The 20,521-nt window shown below is 34.5% G+C and overlaps 1 protein-coding gene across 1 annotated transcript in view; it reads right to left on the reverse strand.

The window, feature by feature from the left end:
* Window positions 1-453: 453 nt before the first annotated feature.
* ENPP3 (ectonucleotide pyrophosphatase/phosphodiesterase 3) overlaps window positions 454-20,521 on the reverse strand; it is a 32,301-nt gene continuing 12,233 nt past the window's right edge. The window contains exons 8-25 of the mRNA XM_003204213.5: window positions 19,866-19,985; window positions 18,472-18,581; window positions 17,182-17,247; window positions 16,423-16,495; window positions 14,967-15,075; window positions 14,691-14,819; window positions 14,297-14,328; window positions 12,340-12,467; window positions 11,517-11,583; window positions 9,846-9,933; window positions 8,930-9,099; window positions 8,774-8,825; window positions 7,867-8,021; window positions 6,794-6,929; window positions 5,696-5,773; window positions 4,557-4,689; window positions 2,750-2,906; window positions 454-2,096 (exon numbers count right to left, since the gene is read on the reverse strand). Of these exons, the coding sequence (XP_003204261.1) occupies window positions 1,923-2,096; window positions 2,750-2,906; window positions 4,557-4,689; window positions 5,696-5,773; window positions 6,794-6,929; window positions 7,867-8,021; window positions 8,774-8,825; window positions 8,930-9,099; window positions 9,846-9,933; window positions 11,517-11,583; window positions 12,340-12,467; window positions 14,297-14,328; window positions 14,691-14,819; window positions 14,967-15,075; window positions 16,423-16,495; window positions 17,182-17,247; window positions 18,472-18,581; window positions 19,866-19,985 (1,977 nt within the window). The 3' untranslated portion in view covers window positions 454-1,922. The remainder of the gene's footprint in view (window positions 2,097-2,749; window positions 2,907-4,556; window positions 4,690-5,695; window positions 5,774-6,793; window positions 6,930-7,866; window positions 8,022-8,773; window positions 8,826-8,929; window positions 9,100-9,845; window positions 9,934-11,516; window positions 11,584-12,339; window positions 12,468-14,296; window positions 14,329-14,690; window positions 14,820-14,966; window positions 15,076-16,422; window positions 16,496-17,181; window positions 17,248-18,471; window positions 18,582-19,865; window positions 19,986-20,521) is intronic.

Raw genomic sequence — 20,521 nt, forward strand, 5'->3', positions numbered from 1 at the left:
TTGAAGCAAGACAGTGAATTCATTATTTAGGTCCAGTACCTGTTGTGTGTGAGAAAATTGATAAAATTAATTTTCAGAAGTTTGGGTAATCTTTAATGACAATATTCCATCACTAATGTCACTACAGATAGACATAACTGAGACCTAACTGTCCGTAAAGCCTGGAATTTTGCTTTCGTGATTGAGCTAGAGTGGTCTGAAGCTTGTATCTGCCTTGGCTGGTGAGACAGTGGTTAATCTGGATTTAAACATATCAACTGACAACAATGTTACATCAAACTAGTTCTATTTAAACTGCTAATGCAGACATACCAAATATCGTTAACTTAAGAAAGTCTGTTTCTTTTCACCTCACAAATGTGCTCTATGACTCTAGGATAGTTACACTACATACCTCAATCATCATGGGTTATCTAGATTCATTCAGAATATGATTTACAGTGGAGTGAAAAATCAGTTGCAGTCTTCATTGTAGTTTAATAACAGCAGTCTCTGAATTGGTTGGACAGACCTAGATGTCTATGAATTGCTGAATGAAGTACAATTCCATATTAAAGATGGCGTAATGACTTAACCAAAAAGCTGGATTTTCAACTTGGTCCCAGATCTTGACATATTATTATTATTTTTTTTTTTTTATTGGCTTCTAAAACTTCTTTTAAGGATACATATTCAGTCTAGAATTAATTACAAATTGAAACACTCTTAACATGTTTCTTTAAAACTGCCCCATTGAGCCTATAAATCAGACAAATGGTCAATCACATACTGTTACTCACACCTGTATTTAGCAGCACTTTCAGTGAAGAAAATTAGCTCAAAATGCAAGTAATTCTGTAATAGCAGGATCTGGGAATTTCCACTGCCTTGTTCCATTTACTATCACACAGCATTAATTTGTGCACATTGCAGTCTGAGGTAGAGATTCTCTATCCATAATGTCACTGCAGAAAGGAACAATGATTATTTGTTGCATGTCACCATAATTTTGTGCTCTAGTCTCAGATTTAACTCTTTAAAAATAAACACAAATATCTTGTTATTGCTTGGAAGTCTACTCTGTAAATACAGATAGTAAATTGTAAATACAGATAGACATCCAGATAAAACCCTTCTGGCCAGAGCATTTCTTTTACCTTTTCTTGTTCTTTAAGATTTCTAAAGGGTAAAGAATGCACAGATCAATTGCACTAATTTCACTTCAGCTCTTACTAGTGTAATTCCACTTACTAACATGAGTGGAAAAGGCAGCGGATGATCATAGAAGATATTTTCATTACATATAGACTTTGTGTCAGTCTGAATGTTTTTTAAGTACATGGCAGTATCCATGTGGATTAATAGATGAGAAAAAGCAATTCAGAACATTCCAGAGCATACAAGCACGAGATAACCTTAACTTCACTGATAAACTCAAGGAAAAAAACACAAAAATTCCTCCCAAAGTGTTTCATTTTCCAATTCTATTATAGGAACATTTTCTACACAGTTGATGATTCTGGCATTACTACCATAAAATATGTTCCTGTTACAGTTTTTTGTTGTTGTTTTTCAAACCATTAAAATTCTATCTGTTTAGAAAATGTGGCTAAATAATGACACATGTTACACATGTTCATGCTACAGGCATTGGGTTGTTGGGGGTTTTTTTCACCATTCATTAACATTAAAATATTCTCTATTTTGAAAATTTGGCTTAGCAAGATGACTTAAGTAACTTCAGTTAATTTTTATTCAGTTTATACAAAACACTTGTCTGAAAGAACAGGAATGTGAAAAAAAAAAAAGGAAAGAAATTGGCTGTGCATTGTGTCTTTTCTTGATGAGGTGCTGTAGTTACATTTCCCTCATATTTACTAAGGTAAAAGTTAAATCACTTTGATTTTCTTCCTTCCAAATAATGGCACTTTTTAAACAGAAATTCAGTTGATTTCAGTCTCAAATGTCGGCAAAAATGTCTTCAGCTGTAAGATCTCGGAGACAGATTCCTGTCTTTCCTGGTAAAAGTCAAGTCCAGTTAGCAGCTCCACATCCCGAACACGAGAGGAATGGGCCTGAACTCTTTCTTCAACCCATTCAGAAGGCGACCTGTTATCCTGCCAAAGCAAACAAGAACAATGTGCAAGCACTGGTTATTGTCGAGCAAAACCACCAAACAAGAGAGTGGCTTTCATGGCTTTAAATGACTTCAGTTTATAGAACTTTTTGGGGGGGGATTTCTTAGACATCTTTGCAGCCTTTTATTTAAATATGCAAATGGATGTCCCAGAATCTTTCATCTCCAGAGTAGCACAGAATTAAAACCATGCTGAAATGGCAAGTAGGACTTTCGACTACTTTAACTGCTTTCTGCCTAATTTTTTATATATGTGGAACAAAGGACTGAAGAAATTCCTCTAACTACTTTGAAAAAAGAAACACTTTAAGACCACTAAGACCAAGTTTGTAGCCTTCCATAGAGATGTCTCATCAAATGACCGGCTACGCTGCTGTTGTCAGCTCTTCTCACTCTCCTCTCAGGTGACAATATTTTCAAGTTTTCTAATCAAGCTCTCATTTCTTCAAACAACTCATATGTTTCCTGCTACCTTTTCTGGAGCTTCATCCCTAGTTATTAATTCATTCTCGGCTCATGGGAATGAATCAGTTAAATATTTAGACATCTAAAGATTTTCCAGATAATTGTATCACACTATGAAAATCAGTTCACAAAGCTCATTTGCACACAGAAATATAAAACTATACTTACAGCACAGCTTTCAGTATTGTCAGGTCGATGAGGAATGATGAAGGACAAGGCATCCAAGGAGCCTATACAGTTCAGTGGAGTATAGGACGTGTTCTTGCAGCTGGTCAGAATCACAAAGTAATGGGTTGGGACAGGGATTTGTGTGTTGTTTACATGCCTATAAAATAAACACTAGTTAAGAAATTTATTTAGATATCAACTATAAAAACCATTGATGCTGCTACTATTTTATAAAACCCATCTTAGCATAGATCTTTCACTATTTTATCACTTTTTTTTCTTTTTTTTTTAATTTAAATTAACACCTGAAGGGACTCACAGTCTCGGTATGCGTTTCATGAACAGCCAAACATGCATGGATTAGTCTTTTTGCCACAAGCACTGTTTTCAATGTGAAAATGACAGAATTAGCTCAGCAGTCTATTTTGCCAAAGTCAGAGATCTCTACATCTGGATGGTGCACGATAAGGATGTCACGTGTGCCCTTCATTACATTAAGAATTACCACGCTAAACTAAACAGGAGAAGAGAGAAAAGATGAGCCTCAGGTTCTTGTCAGCAAGCAATGCCAAAATGATGACTTGTGACTATGTGACATATATACCAGTTTAGGATTCCTAATTCAGAACTTATTTGCTTCCATTTATTGGTTATTCTGTTGACATGGCCACTTTTGTGTATAAACTTATGAGGAGCTTCCTGAGTTTGCTGCATTTCTCCAAAATTTAACCAAACACCATCAGTGAAGCCATTATTCTGCTTAGTATGACTGACTAACATGCTGAATAAAACATGCTTGTTCAAAACTGTAGACAAAATTATGTGGTTGACTGGGTATTACAGCTTTCTGCTTGGAAGGAAGTTCCAGTCTCTCCTCCCTTACAGCCTCCTACTTCGTGGCAGAGTTGATTTTCCCATTCTCAAACCATTTTTGACAGATGTGGTATTAAGTCTAGCCTTGAATAAAACATTTCCAATGACAGATTCAGCAGTGCAGATTTCCCAGCAGCTGTCTACTGCTCAAGTGTTCTTACTGTCAAAAGACATATTCCCTATATTTGGCACAATTCAAATTGTTTGCTCTTATTCTGTTTTATTTGTTTGTTTTGTTTTTCCTCCTCCTGTCACCATTCACTAGCATAAATATTTGCTCTTTATATTTCTACTTCACAGAATTCTGCTTTACATAAGTCTTCCTTTAGCCCTATTTCTACACACTTTTGAATTTTTAAATGTGTTTTGTTATGCTATCAAAGCTCATTAAAAGCTATCTACAACTTGTTGGACCTCCAACTGCATAAGCTATGTAAAAATACCACTTAGGAATATTTTGTGTTACTTGCCCAGTGATATGATTCAGTGAATGCATCCAAGACACAAAACTGATCTTTGGTAAAACAGTTTGAGAAAACTGGGAGAAATTACAAACAGCTGAGACTACAGCAAGACAATTGTTCTTAGACGCACCTTCTGTTATTTACATATTCTCCCTGTGTTTGTGCTACAGAGGCCGAAAAATGTAGACATTATCTTGGGGAACAAATTACTGGCCTGTATCTGTGCAAATGTAGATTGCTACACATATAACTTCAATTTATTTTTTTTCTCTCTTTACTGGAACTTCAGTTTCTATAGTACTACTTCTGTTTGCAAGGTAATTTGCTATTATTGTATGAGTAACAGTGGATTTATCATTATAAAGGGAAGACTCAATTCTCCTTGAAACTTGCTTCTTTGTTCTTCATGAAAATATCTTGTTTGTGTATAGCAGGAAATAACTCATCATTTGAATTTTCCATGTACTTACTGTGTAATTTCATCAAGAGTATCAAAATGGCCATCATAATTGTAATCGAACACTGGTCCACTCATAACATTTACTCCATTCCTTTCTTTAGCATACTTCTGAAGAAGTACGTCATGGAAATAGTCCCATATGTCTGCAAATGAAAGAAAATACAAGCATATTTAATTTAAAATCAGTTACTTCACCACTAAGAAAAGAAGAAAAAAAAGGAACACTGAGCCTTTTTATTACTTATCTGTAACACAAAAAATTTTAAACTAAAATGCCTGTAAAAACAACTCCTTACACACAGTTTGGTTTTCATTAGAAAGTACGGACTGTACTCTCTCACCTTCTAAAGAGTAATGGTAAATACACCTGTGCAAGCTCCTGCACTGCCATAGCAAATGCATTTGATCTGAAGATAAAGATGCAATTCTGAAGCTGAGAGGCCATATATTTCTGGCCTATCTGCTATCACCCACAACTGCCAATTGATAGAATCCAAGATAATGGCTTTGAATAAGAAATATTTACCACCTGAGGGCCAGTCTAGCTCTACAGCACTCACATAAAATATCACTGGCAATTTAGCTTATTTTAAAACGTTATTTGAGCAAATACAACTTGCATGTTCTAAGCTAATGAAACTGAATAGTTATGAAGGCAAAACAAACAAACAAACAAAAAAAAAAACATGAGTTTGGAGGGCTGGTAGGTTAATCTTATTGATTTATCTCTTGTTTTGGTCTAAGGTAAATTGTTTACAAACTTGTCTTCCCTTGAGACCTTGCAAAAGGAAAGAAAAGGTGTCATTTTCTTTCATCTTGAGCCTTTCACCAATAGGATCTTGTCATATGTATTCCACAGCTAGCATTTCATGTCATGACAACATGTAGGAAATAAGAGAAAATTCAAATGAAAATAGGTATACCTAAGTAAAGGCCAGACAGGATTATAAACATTAAAAAAAAATAGCTTACATAAGTGCATTTAAAATATTATAAATCTAATTTTTAAAGCTTTGTATACATTTGCACGAGACCTGGATATACTGAAGGCTAAAAATTAATGCTTTTAAGCCCTCGTCACAGCTATACAAAATCCAGAGCTACATTCACAGGCAATTAATCAAATTTAATCAAAATTTTGGATCCTACCTCTAAAAGCTCTATACATGGGAACAATATTGCTGGTGAGTAAGGCATCATATTGTTCAAGTGCAGATGAATTGAAATCTATGTAAAAGAGCAAAGTATACATTAATGAGATACTAGACAAAGACAAATCTGATACATATATCACTATAAATTGCAAGTACGTGTCATTCAATCATTATACATTTCATATACATATACATATAACATTTAAATTTCCTTCTATTCTGAAGAAAACAGAACATTCCCTGCTCAATGCAGGGAGTTGGACTAGGTGACCTTGGGGCTTCCTTCCAACTAAAATGATTCTATGATACTAAGCATGTGAAACCATATATAAATACATTTATGTCTGAAGCATATTGTGCTAGACTTCCATCGTAATTATGACAAACACCAATGACAGTTAAACAAGAAATTTTCTTACATTTAATACCCCACAGAATAATTTTATTTGTTCACAGAGTAGGAACCATTAGAGCATAATATCCCTGTATTTATTGCTATTATAACTTCCAGGCTATTCTACTTTCATGTGATTAACTTTCTTTTAATTTCCTTTCCCTATGAAGTTAGTTCCCCAGAAAAAAAAAGTATCTTCTGAAATATAACAAATGGTGCAGTACCTTTGTGATATGCTGGCTAAGGCTCTGTGCAAGGATTATCTGATTTCTATCAGTTTGTAATTAAATGGACATCTAAGCATGGTTGTATAATCCTTCTGCATATTTAGTATCTTCAAATTTTTTACATAGTCTATTCAATGCAGTCATTATCAAATTTGGCAATTGGAAAGGAATATTCATACAGGGAAAGACAGACAGCCTTTCATTCCAACCATTTACACCTTTCAAACCTGTTATCACAATCAAGCTGTTCCATTTTTTAAAGAAAAACCTAAATGCTCTAAGCCAAAAATATTTAGATGCAAGGAGCTGTTGTCTAGCTTTTGGTGAGTCTACAAACACTGGAAACATTTTTCTGCCCAACATGCTGATCCGAAGAAGTTTGCTTTCGTGTTTGGTTATATGTTTAAACATAAACCCACATCCAGCTGATTAAGACTTTCTAAACTCCAGCTATAAAAAGAACAGTGCTCACTGGGAGGGTAGAGGAAACCATAGGTCAAGTCCAGCCCTTCTGGGTAGTTGGAACAATTTTGGCTATGAGCAACGGGGATTCTAACATCAGCCCGCAGACAGTCTGAAACAGTGGGAGGAAGAGAAGATGTGCTTTCCTGTGAAAAGGGAAAAAAAGAAAAAGTATTACACCCACGGTTGTGGTTAACATAATGCTCCGTATGTTTTTAACTCTCTCAAATGGCCTTCATTGAATCTTCTGTTTTCATAATGAATCAGGTCAGGGTAAGCAATGGATGCTGATGTTCTCTGCCTTGTGTTTTTCCTCCTTTTCTGTTTTTAGGTAATTCCCTAAAATCTTCACGCAGCATGTAAAACTATAGCAGAAAGAGTAAAGTTTCACCTTAGGCAAAAACAAATGACAACTTTGGGTCATTCATCCCTTTTATGAAAATACAAACTTGATATCACATCCCGCTGAGAAGCAGTGAATATATAAAGATGACAATATCACCACGTTGTATTATCTGAGAACTCTGTCTTGATAATAAGAATCCGTGTTTCTGAAGAATTAAATAAAACCAGGGTAAATTTTACTGGCTAGCTTCACTAACTTCCACTGAGATTCGATAACATACACACAACCTAAGAATTGATAAAAAGTGATGCTGATCAGTATAACTGCTTCTAAAACATTATATTTTACAATAGCATCATATAAAATACCAGAACATGTTCTGTATGTAATTGTGTTTTCTTTTTCATACTCAATTACCTGTTCTTTAATTTCTTTGTATTTTTACAGAAGTTAAACTCTCAGATTGAATTTTAGAACATTGCCCATTTTGATTGGTTCCAATAATAAAAAAAAAAAATGGAAAGATCCTCTTGTGCCTCTTTGTAAGCCTTGTTTTAAATTTATTCTTTCATGTTCTTTCTATAGGAAACATGCATCATTGCATTAGTCTGCTTTTCAGAAATAAAGGCCTCAGTTGCATGATATCCACCAGTCTTTAACCAGAATTCCTCCTGAATGAATATTTTCAATCCACATTATTACACATTTATGAATTATAGTAATATCTGATAACCTACAGGCTTAGTCACAGTGTATGCAGTCCATAGTGGCATCCAGATATCATGACTGTATCCACTCACATACTGATGATGGGGAAGGAGGCAGTAGATATTTTCCTTCTGAAGAACTTGAGGTCTTCCATATGGCAAATTATATGAAGTTGCATTCTTTACTATAATTAAAAAAATATTTATTCATTCTCCTATAACATTTCTGATGGAACCAAGGTTTAAGGAAACAGAGAAAAGAGACAAAGAAAAATGTAAATTAAAGCATTAATAAATACAAATAGAAGTGACAATAAACACAAGTACATACTTTTAAGTTCGTAGCTCAGTAGAAAGAAGTGTATAAAATAGTTTTCATTCAAAGAAGTCAACATAGTATGACATCAGACATTCAAATTCTCATTTCTTTGTAATTTCATATATAAAACTTTGGAACTCAGTGAGTTCCAATTATCAGTGAAGTGAGTTCCAGTTATCAGTGAAGTGAGAACTATATCATATTGGGCTGGGAAATTTTGTAATGCCCCATAAAATTTCCAAAAGCTCCACAAAAAAAAAAGTACCATGTGAGTTTTCACCAAAGAAAAGCTTGGGGTAGCAAAGTGGCAAAAAAGTTATGGCAATACAGTCCAGAAGTACACATGCTTTCCACTGAAACCTGTATAATTTTTCCCAATATTTTAATTGGATTCAGATTTAGCTCTTCCACACAAATGTTACTACAAAGCATCAATTACTATCTTTTATAGAAATGCAAAGAAACAAGGAAAAAAAGTTAAATTTCCGACTTGGCTCTCCTATTTCACATTAAATTGTAGTTAACATCGCCAAAGTTTCCACTGAAACCAATAAAATACAATCTAAAATAGTCATAAATTTAAAAATGTTGCTGTCCTTTTCATCTGTAACTACTTACTTTCATCTGTGGTGAGATTTAACCTCTCATTAATTACTGAAGCATTTGTCACCTGTAAAATATTATAGAATCCTTCAGAATGATTCTGCTGTTTACAAAATTAAAAGAGAACACACTTGACAAACATGATTAAAATATTCCCAAACTCTTACTTACACCCCTGCATGTGCATCCCAGTTCATCTATTGGAGTCAGATGGGAAACCGGACATGAAACAGGAGATGACTCTTCTTTTGCATATGAAGGGCTGTAAAAAGGTTTTTTTAGCAGATGATTTAAGCTACCATGTGTGCCATTGTTTGGTGCTGGTGTAATATGCAGCAGATCTGTTGGAAAATTTGAAAATTTGAAACATATTTTAAAGCTATTTTAAAGCTAAAATGATAGTTTTAACACGGAATCTCTGCAATTATATCCATTTTCTATGCATTTCTTCTAAATATAGAAAAAATAGCCTATTCAATTATTGAAACTATTGAGTTAATTATTATCATCATGCAGTTTTCTAGATAAAAAGGTTTACTGATATCTCCCACTGCATCTCTGTATTTGAATACTATTCACACAATTTTATACATTGCCATAACATTCATAAGGTTCTTCGATTTTATGCAGAGTACAAACTTGTTTGCAAATCATCACATTATGAAGTATATTAGCTTACTGCATTTTTGTGTGATCCTTTCTGAGGCTTATACTTCCTAACTGCTCACTGCCAGGGCTACAGTCATCCATCTCAAGATACAAGAGTTGTAACCCCCTACAAGGTTCGTAGCAGAAAATGGTTCTAGAGGTACCATCTCAACAGCAAGCCCAAGTGGCAGGAGCACTTCTCTGTTGTTCTTTATTGGACTCCTGCAATCAGGACAACATCCAAAGCAGAACAAGTTCTGGCAGTTAATGTTTCAGCATAGAGAAGGCAAGATGTCATGGCTTCTGCATTTTCTATTAAAAACCTTGCTTCTGGATAAGTTCATTATAGTTTTAGTTACCCTTTTATTAGCTCTCAGAGCACCTGTTTTTGAAAACACTGTTGGCTTATTGTTTTAAGCACTAGATGCTTTCTACTCACCACACATAAGGTTGTAAACCTCTATGTTTTCAAAAGCATCCACTTCTGTTTTTTCTTTAAAGCTTGGGCCATATCCTAGGAATATAGCCTGGATTGTAATAAAACAAAAGTTGTTATATAAAGAAACTCAAATTAAAAAGTAATTCATTTGTACTTTATTTGAACAGGGACACTGTTATAAAAGTTACAAAACAGGACTGCTCTGATCAAGAAGGCAAAATTTTGCCCGTTGCGTATAACTTGAAGAAGAATTGTTTTATTATCTGTTTTTTTTCTTTAACATTTTCATCTATATTTATGAAAATTATCTTTTGATGTGTTTCAAATTCACTTTTTTTCATAGTTTCATTGCAACAGCTGGTAAAAGTTTCAAGAAATGTAGAGTTATGGCACTCACACATCCCATTTAAAGGCTAACATCAAGCCATAAATAAAAGGGTTGGTTTTGTGGTGTTTTTTTTTTGTTTTGTTTTGTTTGTTTAAATGTATGTTACATTAGCAAAAGTCTTTGGGTAGCTTAGGAACCTATATTAGGTACCTACAGCAAGCAGCAGGGAACTGGGGAGACCCATCTCTCAAGCTTTGCAGAGACCTAAGTCAGTATCACCGATGGTACATGGCGGTACTGGGCAGCCCCTGCTGGGGTCCGCAAGCATTTTGACAGAGCACTAATACAACCTTCAGTCTCACATTAGTTTCTGTTAATTTATAAGCCTCCTGAGCTGCTTACCATGAAACACTGGAAAAATGACTAAACAGGACAATGATTTGTTTTAAAATAATATTCCTATGTTCTCATAGTAGGAAAAGAATCCTAAATTGATTTTAAAATACAACATAAAGACATTACTACTTTGAAAAATCATGTTTACTCAGTTATCGTGTTACCACCGTAAGACTATGATTACTGTTTCCAGAATTTTAACTTTTTTACCATGCAAACATTGAGCACGGTTCTTACTGGTATATAAACATGGTTTTAATACAGTTGTGAATGTCTGGAAGACTCTGGTTACTAAACACAGAATATGGGACAAGAAGTGGCATGCTCAACCTTGCTTAAGGAAAGTACATTAAGAAAAGTATCCTCTGAAGCTCAAAAGCCCAAGACTTCGATAATTTTTCACTGTAACCAGAAGTGAAAATGAGACAAAACTTCAATACAAGCTATACTAATACACAAGTTATACAAAAATGACTTTTTTTGCTCTGATAACATGTGCAGTGCTTGTAAGACAAGCAGAAAAAAATTAGATTATGCTAATTTGAGCACGCAGGCCTTCAGATGCTCTACTGAATTCCCAGAGCTTATGGAGCTGTTTCAGTCTTTGCTTAAGTAGAAAAGGAAAGAATTTATTGTTCCATATCTGAATAAGGATGCTTGATTTAATAGCTCCATGGAGTTAAGGTGAGACAAAATAAGTTTTACTACAGAGTCCAAAGTGCCAAGACATGTACGCATTGATGAAAAGCAATAGAAATCTGTGTATCTAGTATGTGTTCACAGTTTACATGTCTGGATGACATATAAGAAAAAGCACACTGCAAAAAGTCTCACATATTATCCTGGTTCATCTAGCACATTTTGATTTTCTACATGAGAAGATGCAAGACCTGAATTGAAATCATCTTATATCAGAAGATGCAAGACCTGAATTGAAATCATCTTACCTCCATACTTTTAAATTCATTGTCATAACCATGGTTACCCTGATCACAAAATGTGTAACTGTTGTCCCTAAGGAGAAACCATCATACACTGTAAATTAAGATGGCATAAATAAAGTTAGCTAATAATTATCAATCCAAATCACAGACCCTGTATAATGTTATTAGAACTGACTCTGAAATAATATTGCACTACTTCTGTTCATCCTGTGCTCAAGACTACATAGATCTCTCTGTCTGGTAATGCAGATTGTGATGAAAAGAAACATATTGTATCCTATACAGCTACTGAATCAATGTTTAAAAAGAAGAAGAAGAAGAAGAAGAAGAAGAAGAAGAAGAAGGAGAAGAAATGCCCATTTTTGAACTGAGACCTTTTCATGTCAAGAACTTTCAGAATAGTGTGATCTATGTAGAAAGAATTCTTCAGTTATATTCTGTGGTATCAAAATTTTAATATAAAAATCATAATGGGAAAACTCAGCTGTTATTAAAAAACTGCAAGGGATTATGCCTTACAAGGGAATGCTATTTCATCATATATTTTCAAGGCTGAAGGAGATAACTGTATTTGTGAGGGGGTTACAGAATTAATAATGTGCCAAAATAGTCTGACTTATGATGACTAACACTTGCTTAAATTTACCCGTTGCTGAGATACATGGAAAAATAAAGAGATAGTCATTCTATATTGATTCAACACACTTGTCATGCCCATGTATCCTGTTTTCAGAGGCACCAGGACATCAGTGAAAAGTTGAATATGAGGGATGTATCAGTGAGGGAAATGAAAAGGAAAAGAACATAATGATAAAAATGTTGGTACCTCACAGCCAGCCACTGTCGATCCACCAAAAGATGAACTTTATCAATACGAATGTTGTTAGCATAATGGAATCGTTTTGGTAAGTTAGGTGTCAGATAAGGCTTAAAATGTTGAGGTGACCTTTTGCACTGTATGACAGAAGAAAATCCAGTAGTGAATTTCATGCAGTATCAAAAATACACCATAATACGCGTAATACACATCATTATTATCACAAACATCCTAGTGACAGGAATATAAGTACAAAACACATTATTCGGAGTGTGCTTCTTCAATAACCTGCAGATCCCATTTCTGGCCCAAGAGGCAACAGAATGAAAAGTGACTTATTCTGGAACTGAAATACATTACTATAATATTTATTTATAATATTTATTGCTATAACGGTTAGCACACCAGTATTGTGGTAAAGGTAAATACTAAGACTGAAAGACAGTTAGTAGTAATGCTCACTCTATATGTCTGTACTAATGCCACTTTGTTATGTAAGTTCACAACCAAGAGGAGAATGTTCCCTAGCAGCTAATGATTTTCTGCCATCTTCTATCACTACACCATTCAATAAATAACAAAGAAAACCAAGTATAGATAACATAGTACAGTCTAGAGTTTTAGCTGGAAGATTGAACAGGTGATGTCTAGTGCTCAACTGTTAGATAAAGACTCACAGGCATGCCATTGTGAGTCTACTGACAGCAAAACAACATGCTGCAACAATTTAACTGTATGTGGTTATCAGGAACCACTCCAGCAGCCAGAAATCATCACAGTGATGTTTCAGAGACATCAATCCAGTTCACTAATCCAGCACTGGGGCAACACTGAACACTGAAAACGTCAAGTGAAGAGCTGCTAGCAAGTTATTTAAGCCAAAGAAATGGATGTATTTTATCCCACAGACAATATACAAGATTACAGCATGTTTGGACTCTGATCTGACATCACCTTTAAGTCCTAGGATTGTATGCTCTGCATAGAAGGACATCAACGTGTGAAATGAAAGTAAATGTCCCTAGTAGTAAGCTAAGAAACATAGTGGGAAATGAAAAATAAGGATTCAGCAATTCTGCTGGCTCAGGAGAAGAGATCATTCTGCAAACAATACTCTAATTAAAGAGAAAAAATAGAGGAAAATGACTTCAGTAATATACAATACACAATTCCCTTCTGTGTCCAAAACCTTCCTCCTAACAACTTGAAATAAAAAAAATACAGAAGCAGTAAGTACAAACTGACATGGGAAGAGGAAATCTCCTCATACCAGGTTATTTTTAGAAGACAGAGATGCTACACCTCTCCTCATAACTATTACAGGTAGCAGTTTCAACCAGGGAAGAGAATATGCGAAATCTGCTGTTGCCTTTACAGAATGCTCTTTGGTATGAAATGCTCCATATCAGTGGGCTAGACAATGTAACACTGAAAAGGCTCCTTCTCATCATGTTCCTACTTCCATGCGTGCCTTGTATGCTGAGGAACAAAGGGTGTGTTCTAAGGTATTCAGAATCAACAAGAATTTAACCAGGAAAGTTTACTGCTCTTTGGACTTCAGGTGGCTCACAAAAGCTACAGGTAGCATACTTTCAGCATTCAGTTTTTCAGCAGGTTACAGGAAGACCTCTAGTGGTGCTTTATCAGAAATATACCCAGCTGAGATAGCCCAGTATTTTTTCAAGCTGAGTAGTTTTTCCAAAAGCATCAGAACATCTGCCTACTGCTTGGACTAGGACTAGTCACAAAATAGAAAACATTGGCACTGAAGGAAAGAAAAGATAGAGACTTATTTTTATGCTTAACTCACTGTAAATGATAAATGTAAAGAAATACAAGGCAACAAGTTTCTTAAATGAGTCCGAGTTTGTACATCACACTCACCCTATATGTATTAATGTATTAATCTTGAATTAAAAAAAAAAAAAAGTGACTACTAGGAAAATGTATTAAAATATTTACTTACTGTGAGGTTTTTAACAATTCCTTCTGAGTCAACTGTTATAAAGGAAAGATGGATTGATATACATTAAGATAGTTCCGCATGGTTTAGCCCATTCACTTTTCACATTTTAGAAGAGCAACTTCAGTTATAAACATCAGCTTTCTGAAAAATGAATCTGGACACTTTACAAAGGAAAATTCTTTCAGAAACAGTAAGACCATTAATAGAAATGATTCAACAATTATAAGGAGATTAAGTCACATTAAAAAAACAACATTATTCACTCCATTGGACTACTCAGAATACCTTGTTCCTGTCTGATTTAGACTGCAACTTATGCCAAGGAAAGTCTGCTTTATGTTTATTTATTTCCTGTCATACTGCTTGTGCAATCCCAGGATTGGTCCACACTTACAAGTATAATAGTTCTGCGGAACGACTCTTGCTCGAATGCGAGCTGCAGGCCCAGCATATATGTAGAAATTAATCTCATTGAAGTAATCAGTCATGTATTCTAATTGGCTGCAGTAGGTCATATCCATCCCTAAAGAATACAGAAACAGTTACTTTTCTAGATACAGTAAAGTGAATTACAAAATTAACTTTAAGTAATAAGTACATATATTATACAGCAAAAGAAAACAATGACTCAGTGAAGAGAAATACTGAGAAACAAAATGATATACATTACCATGATCAGCTAAAACAATGAGGTTTACACAGTTGTGTAGGTTTCTCTGTTTAAGCCCCTCCATTAGCATTCCCAGCGTTTGATCTGCTAGCTGTAAAGCTTTGATTACCTGTGAGAGAAACAAGCTTCCTTAGAACCTTTCATTTTTACTGATTAAAAGTTATCACTTAACGCAAACATGAAAGTCTGAAAAAAGCATGTTTTACTGTTAGCTTTCATGTTATTAATATTGCTTCTTTTCTTTCACTCCAGTGCAATTCGCCATCCCTTCTAGAGTACAAGTGTGCCCACTACTCCACCACAGGATTTCCTATACTAAATACATTTTTTTTTAAAATCTATTGATTTTTTTTCTATTACCTTGACTTTAAAGTTTGTTAATTGAAAAAAAAAAAAGTTACATGTTCAGATCAAATTTTCCATACTCTCAATTTATATAAAATGTCATATTTATAGCATTACACCTAATTTTTTGTAATATGACAATGCCATTGTATTAACAATAAGCAGCATTTTGAAAATATTTACATACACATGTTACTTATTAGACCAGTGTAGCATCTAAGTCCCTTTAAGCTTCCTGCAGAATATCACTGGCAACCACTGAAATGACATGTAAGAAATCCAGCACAACCCACCTTGCAGAACTTTACAGAGAATGGTTCTTCTCTAACTGCCACAGCTGACTTATTGTCTTCTTTGAAGTGCAAACAGTAAGGACAAGACCTGGCTGAGTCTGAACAATTGCATGCTTTTTGTTCCCCTAGCTGCACTCTCGAATTTCTTGCACGCATGGACAATACACACACATATACAATTACGCATGCAGTCATAGATTGTGTGCCTTTTGTGAACAAAGAGAAATTCACTTTCTAATTTAGAGAGACTAAAACTATCCTACAAAGATGAGTTTTTCCATCCCTGCCCACCACAGCAAGGCCATCTGTGGAAGACTATTTTCAAAGATATTGCACAAAAGGATTCCAGGAGGGAGCTGTTACGGTAAATCCTAGGCTCCTTAAAAATGTAACACCTTCTGTGCATGCAAGTAAAAAGGAAACACTGCAAAACAAGAAACACTAAGTAGATGTAGAAAGTAAACAGAAGACAGTTCTGAGAATTTGATAGGCTACATGCTTCCAAATATCACTTGCTGATAAAATTAAAGTTCAGTTTAAATACACGCAGCTTGAAACTTAATATTATTTCTAACAGTATGTTCAGCAATGATTTTCTGCCAATCTCTTATGATTTCAGTAGTGTGTATGAGCCAAAGTAGCTGTAATCCAAACAGCGTGCTCAATCACAAACAAAAATAAAATGGAATGAAAACTCACATAAAAATCATGGTAATTTTTGATCTAGAATCCTTTCCAAGTTGATAAATTGGATAAGTTCTTAGTACACATACATCTTTAGTGATATTTAGTCTGGTAAAAACAAAAAAGCTACTTACACCACCACTAACTGGTCCAAATGAGTGTCCAGAAGAATCTGGTTCTTCGATATACAAAGTGTAGAAATCAGGCCTTGAGTTACAAATAAATAAAAAAGGAATACTATGAAAACTTGGAGACATAATTACAAAAGAATACTTTCATTTTAAAAAGAAATGAAAGGAAATATGTACAGAATTATAAATAAATACAATTTACTTATAAGGTTCCTGCTCAAGCCTTGACAACAGCAACAAAAAATATACAGCAAATAGTCATCTACATTACTGTGAGTTTTGTAGTTAACCAACATGAATTATTTGAAATTACATTTTCAGAAACTGTATCCAGAAAACACTCCTTAGAACTTCAAAATCTTAGAATAGAAAAATCAAGCTGTTCCTTGAGATATAAATGGGAACTACCTCCAAAATTACCTCAATCTGCTTAAGTGATGAGGCTCTAGAGTGTACCTCCTAACTGCATACATATGAGGAATCTGGTAACAAATGATGATATAAAAGATTTTCACTTCAGTTTACTTATCACGTGGTAATTTATCACTCCAAATATAAAAAGCAGTGATTCTTCATCTGACGTTATTTCATTTAACTTGTGCAACAGGCTGTACTTATAGAAAAGGCTTAAGTTCAGCAAATTCTCACTTGAGATGATGAGGAAGATTCCACGTTTCACAAATACCAACAGAAAGCTCAGCTGCCAAGTATTAAAATCTTTCTAAGCTGTATTCTCACAAACCATTGGAATACTGCTGTTACCTCTCAGATTTGGTTTTATCAAGCCATTTTAGTATTCCTGAAATTCTCTCTTCATACGTAACTGAACTGAAAAAAAAAAAAAAAAAAAAAGATAGTATATCAACAAGTCCTTTCTGATTTGTCCTTCTAATTCCAAATAACACAGATACAGAACACAGCCTGTATGGTAAAGACAATGATTTGGATTGCAAGAATGACGTATTGCATTTACTGATAAAACAGATAGACCCTGATACTGAAAACAAAAATATGGATGGGATTATTTATATGTTTAAAATTAAATACATGCAAAAAAGGAATTTTCAAGTTCAGAAAAACCTGAAATACAAGTCAGAATATTTTTTCATTCTTTCCACCACGTCTAGACCTTGGACTTTCATATTTTAAAAGCAAGCAATGTCCCCACAAAAATCTTCATGAGGTCATGCCCTGTCTCCTGTGAAGGAGTTTACTCATTTAATATCTCTACTTTTCCACAAAGTCATGCCAAGCTTCATGTTAATAAACTATAGTACTCAGCTGTTTTCTGAGTACTGATCCTAGATATCACAGCCAAACATTTGTTATCTGTTCATACTTATAATTACATGCTTACTTTAAATTTACATAGTAATTGTGAAGAATCATCATTTACTAAAATAACTATAAAAATTTTGAAATCATTTGCTGCTATCAATGTCTTCCATGAGAAAAAAAATTGCTATGAAGGTTATTACTGTATTTTCATGCATGTAACCTGAGAATTAGCAGCAGTGTGCACCTTATCACACTTTCAAGCAAAATCAGAGGGAATTTGTCTACAGCCCATCTTCCTTCAGTGGCTTCCCTATACAGAGGTCTTACTTCAACAAGTTTCTGCCTTCTATAAGCTCACGCCATTGCTTCTGAGTTACTTAGGGTTTAGGTTTGTGGAAAGCTTATTCTGAAGTAGGAGAACTTGTGAAGGGTTAGATATTATGTGGAAATTTTTTGTGTTAAAATGTGGCAGTCTTTATAATAACACAGAAGTGGCTACATCATTGGAGGCTTCCTAGTGGGAAATTAGTGGTTTGCAGTTGGCTGGAACATATCGTGAGAGGATAACATACATACAATAATCTTTGCCTTTCTTATTGTGAATAGCCTAAAATTTAACTGTTAATGGTAGTTCCACGGTAAAATCATAAGTATGTAACAGGGAACTTGTCACTCAGACTGATGTTTAAAAAATCTTGTACTTTATTTCCTTCAGCTGTTATGGATTTTTGTAGTAATTTAAGGCAATTTACCATAATCCTTATAAAAACTTACCCATTGTATAAATAGAAAAAGTTGGGGTATGTTCCATTAATTGGAACATCAGAGCCTGGCCAGAAGAAGGTGCCTGCTTTCAGACCTTGGTACATTGCTGTCAGCCATATCTACAGATAAAGATAAAAACAAACAATTTTATGGCATTTACACCACTGGAGGACCTCAGATGACCAGAGTCAAAATACTGAAATGGCTTAGGAATATGGGCTACAGGCATACATTTCCCTTTCTCCTTTCATACATCATGCTACTGCCCAACAAACACATCTGATTTGAAGTTTGTTTCTTATGTACATAGTCTGAAAAAAAAAAATTGTAGCACAGGAGTCAACATGTTGCCATTTCTTGGGAATTCTCAGTGTAGAAAAGATGTCATATAGATATTTTCATAGGTGACAACAGGCAGTGACCTTCTATCCAATGACACATTCAGTGGAGTGGACAAGTGAATCCACCGGAATGGATCATGATCATGGAAGATATGATTTCTAGTTATGTGATTTTATTGTAAAAAGGTGTATTTCTATTCATGTCACAGAGCCCAGCTACAGTTCTGTTAGGAGGCTGACTGAATCCTTCAGGAAACAGTAGCAGTAAAACCTGGCCACTATAATATACTAGAAACATCATTACACAGATACTATATATAAGTATATATTAGACTACAAGTGGATATATATATTTAACTCTCTTTTTCTGTCCCTATATATATACATATATATGTATGTATATTAAACAGATATGTTACACAGATACTACATGTGTTTATATTTTTTCTATCTTTGTGCTGCTTGATATTTCTTGTAAATGAATAGCATTATAATCACAGGTGCTTCTTTGATGAAATGGGCTGAAATTTACACATAAATACTCATTTTGATGGAAATGAAGTTCTTGGTTATTCTATCCCTTTCTTTTACATGCCTGGACATTGAAAGCATTTTTGTTATGTTGTTTTTGTTGCTGTTGCTGATTGCTTGTTTTATAAAATGATGTATTCTGGAAGTCGATTTGTAGATTTCATTCTTTAGTTAGTTGTCAAAAAATAACCAACCAAACTCTACACAATAAAACCCTATCAAATTTACTGAGGTTTTCAATATTTGGCAACAAAGAAGTCCAAGTCTGCAGATATTCTGTTCTAAAACCATCCATTATGAAAAGGATAAGTGGTGGTTTAAGTTTCAGTGTTAACATTTTAGGAGTTCTTCTATCTTTACAAAAAGTGAACTGTTTCATAGTCAGCCTACAATATGAAGGCTACATGACATTTACTGTGTACTGCAAATATATCACACAACTTTGCATTTTGTTCTCTTTTTGTTTTATTTAACAACATGGCATATGAGCCACTAGACATAGAGAAATAACATAAATAGAAGCAAACTTACTGGCTGACCCTTCCACCATGAAGGCTGAAATTTTTCTGTGCTTGAAAGTGAGAAATGCTGGTTTAAATCTACATCATACATGTTGTTATCAATAATACCATGAGATTCTGGATACAATCCCTGCAAAATGAAAAGAAACAAGTAAAAACCTATGAACCTGAAAATAAAATACAACTTAAATTACGTTGCAGTGTGGTCTGATGATTACTTTATGGCTGTTTTATCACAGAAACAGAACATACTTTATAACTCCCATAGAATATCACATTCCTACTAGAGAATTCAGTGTGCCTTTCAAGTTCCCTTTTAGTTTCCCTGTTGTCTTCACAGCCCAGTTAAAAGCTGATCTGCTGTAGATTAAGTCACATGGCTACGTATCAGCTGCCAAACCTATCCCAGCACAGACACTCATCAAATGTCAGTGCCCTCATCCATACTCATCTGTATCCACTTAGAATGGCAAGGGCCAGGAATAACTGGTTCACAGACCAGAATATGGTAACATACAGACATAACCACATAGCCAATATTTATTTCCCTATACACAGTATCTGTCTCTCACTTCTATATCTTGACTTCCCATGCCATTAGTCATTAGATGAGTTAATTCCCCGGCACCACAGGATTCTTTCTGTGTTGTCTAGATAAAAACAAGT

Source organism: Meleagris gallopavo, chromosome 2 (assembly GCF_905368555.1).
Source record: "Meleagris gallopavo chromosome 2, MGAL_WU_HG_1.1, whole genome shotgun sequence".
In the NCBI taxonomy this organism is placed as follows: domain Eukaryota; kingdom Metazoa; phylum Chordata; class Aves; order Galliformes; family Phasianidae; genus Meleagris; species Meleagris gallopavo.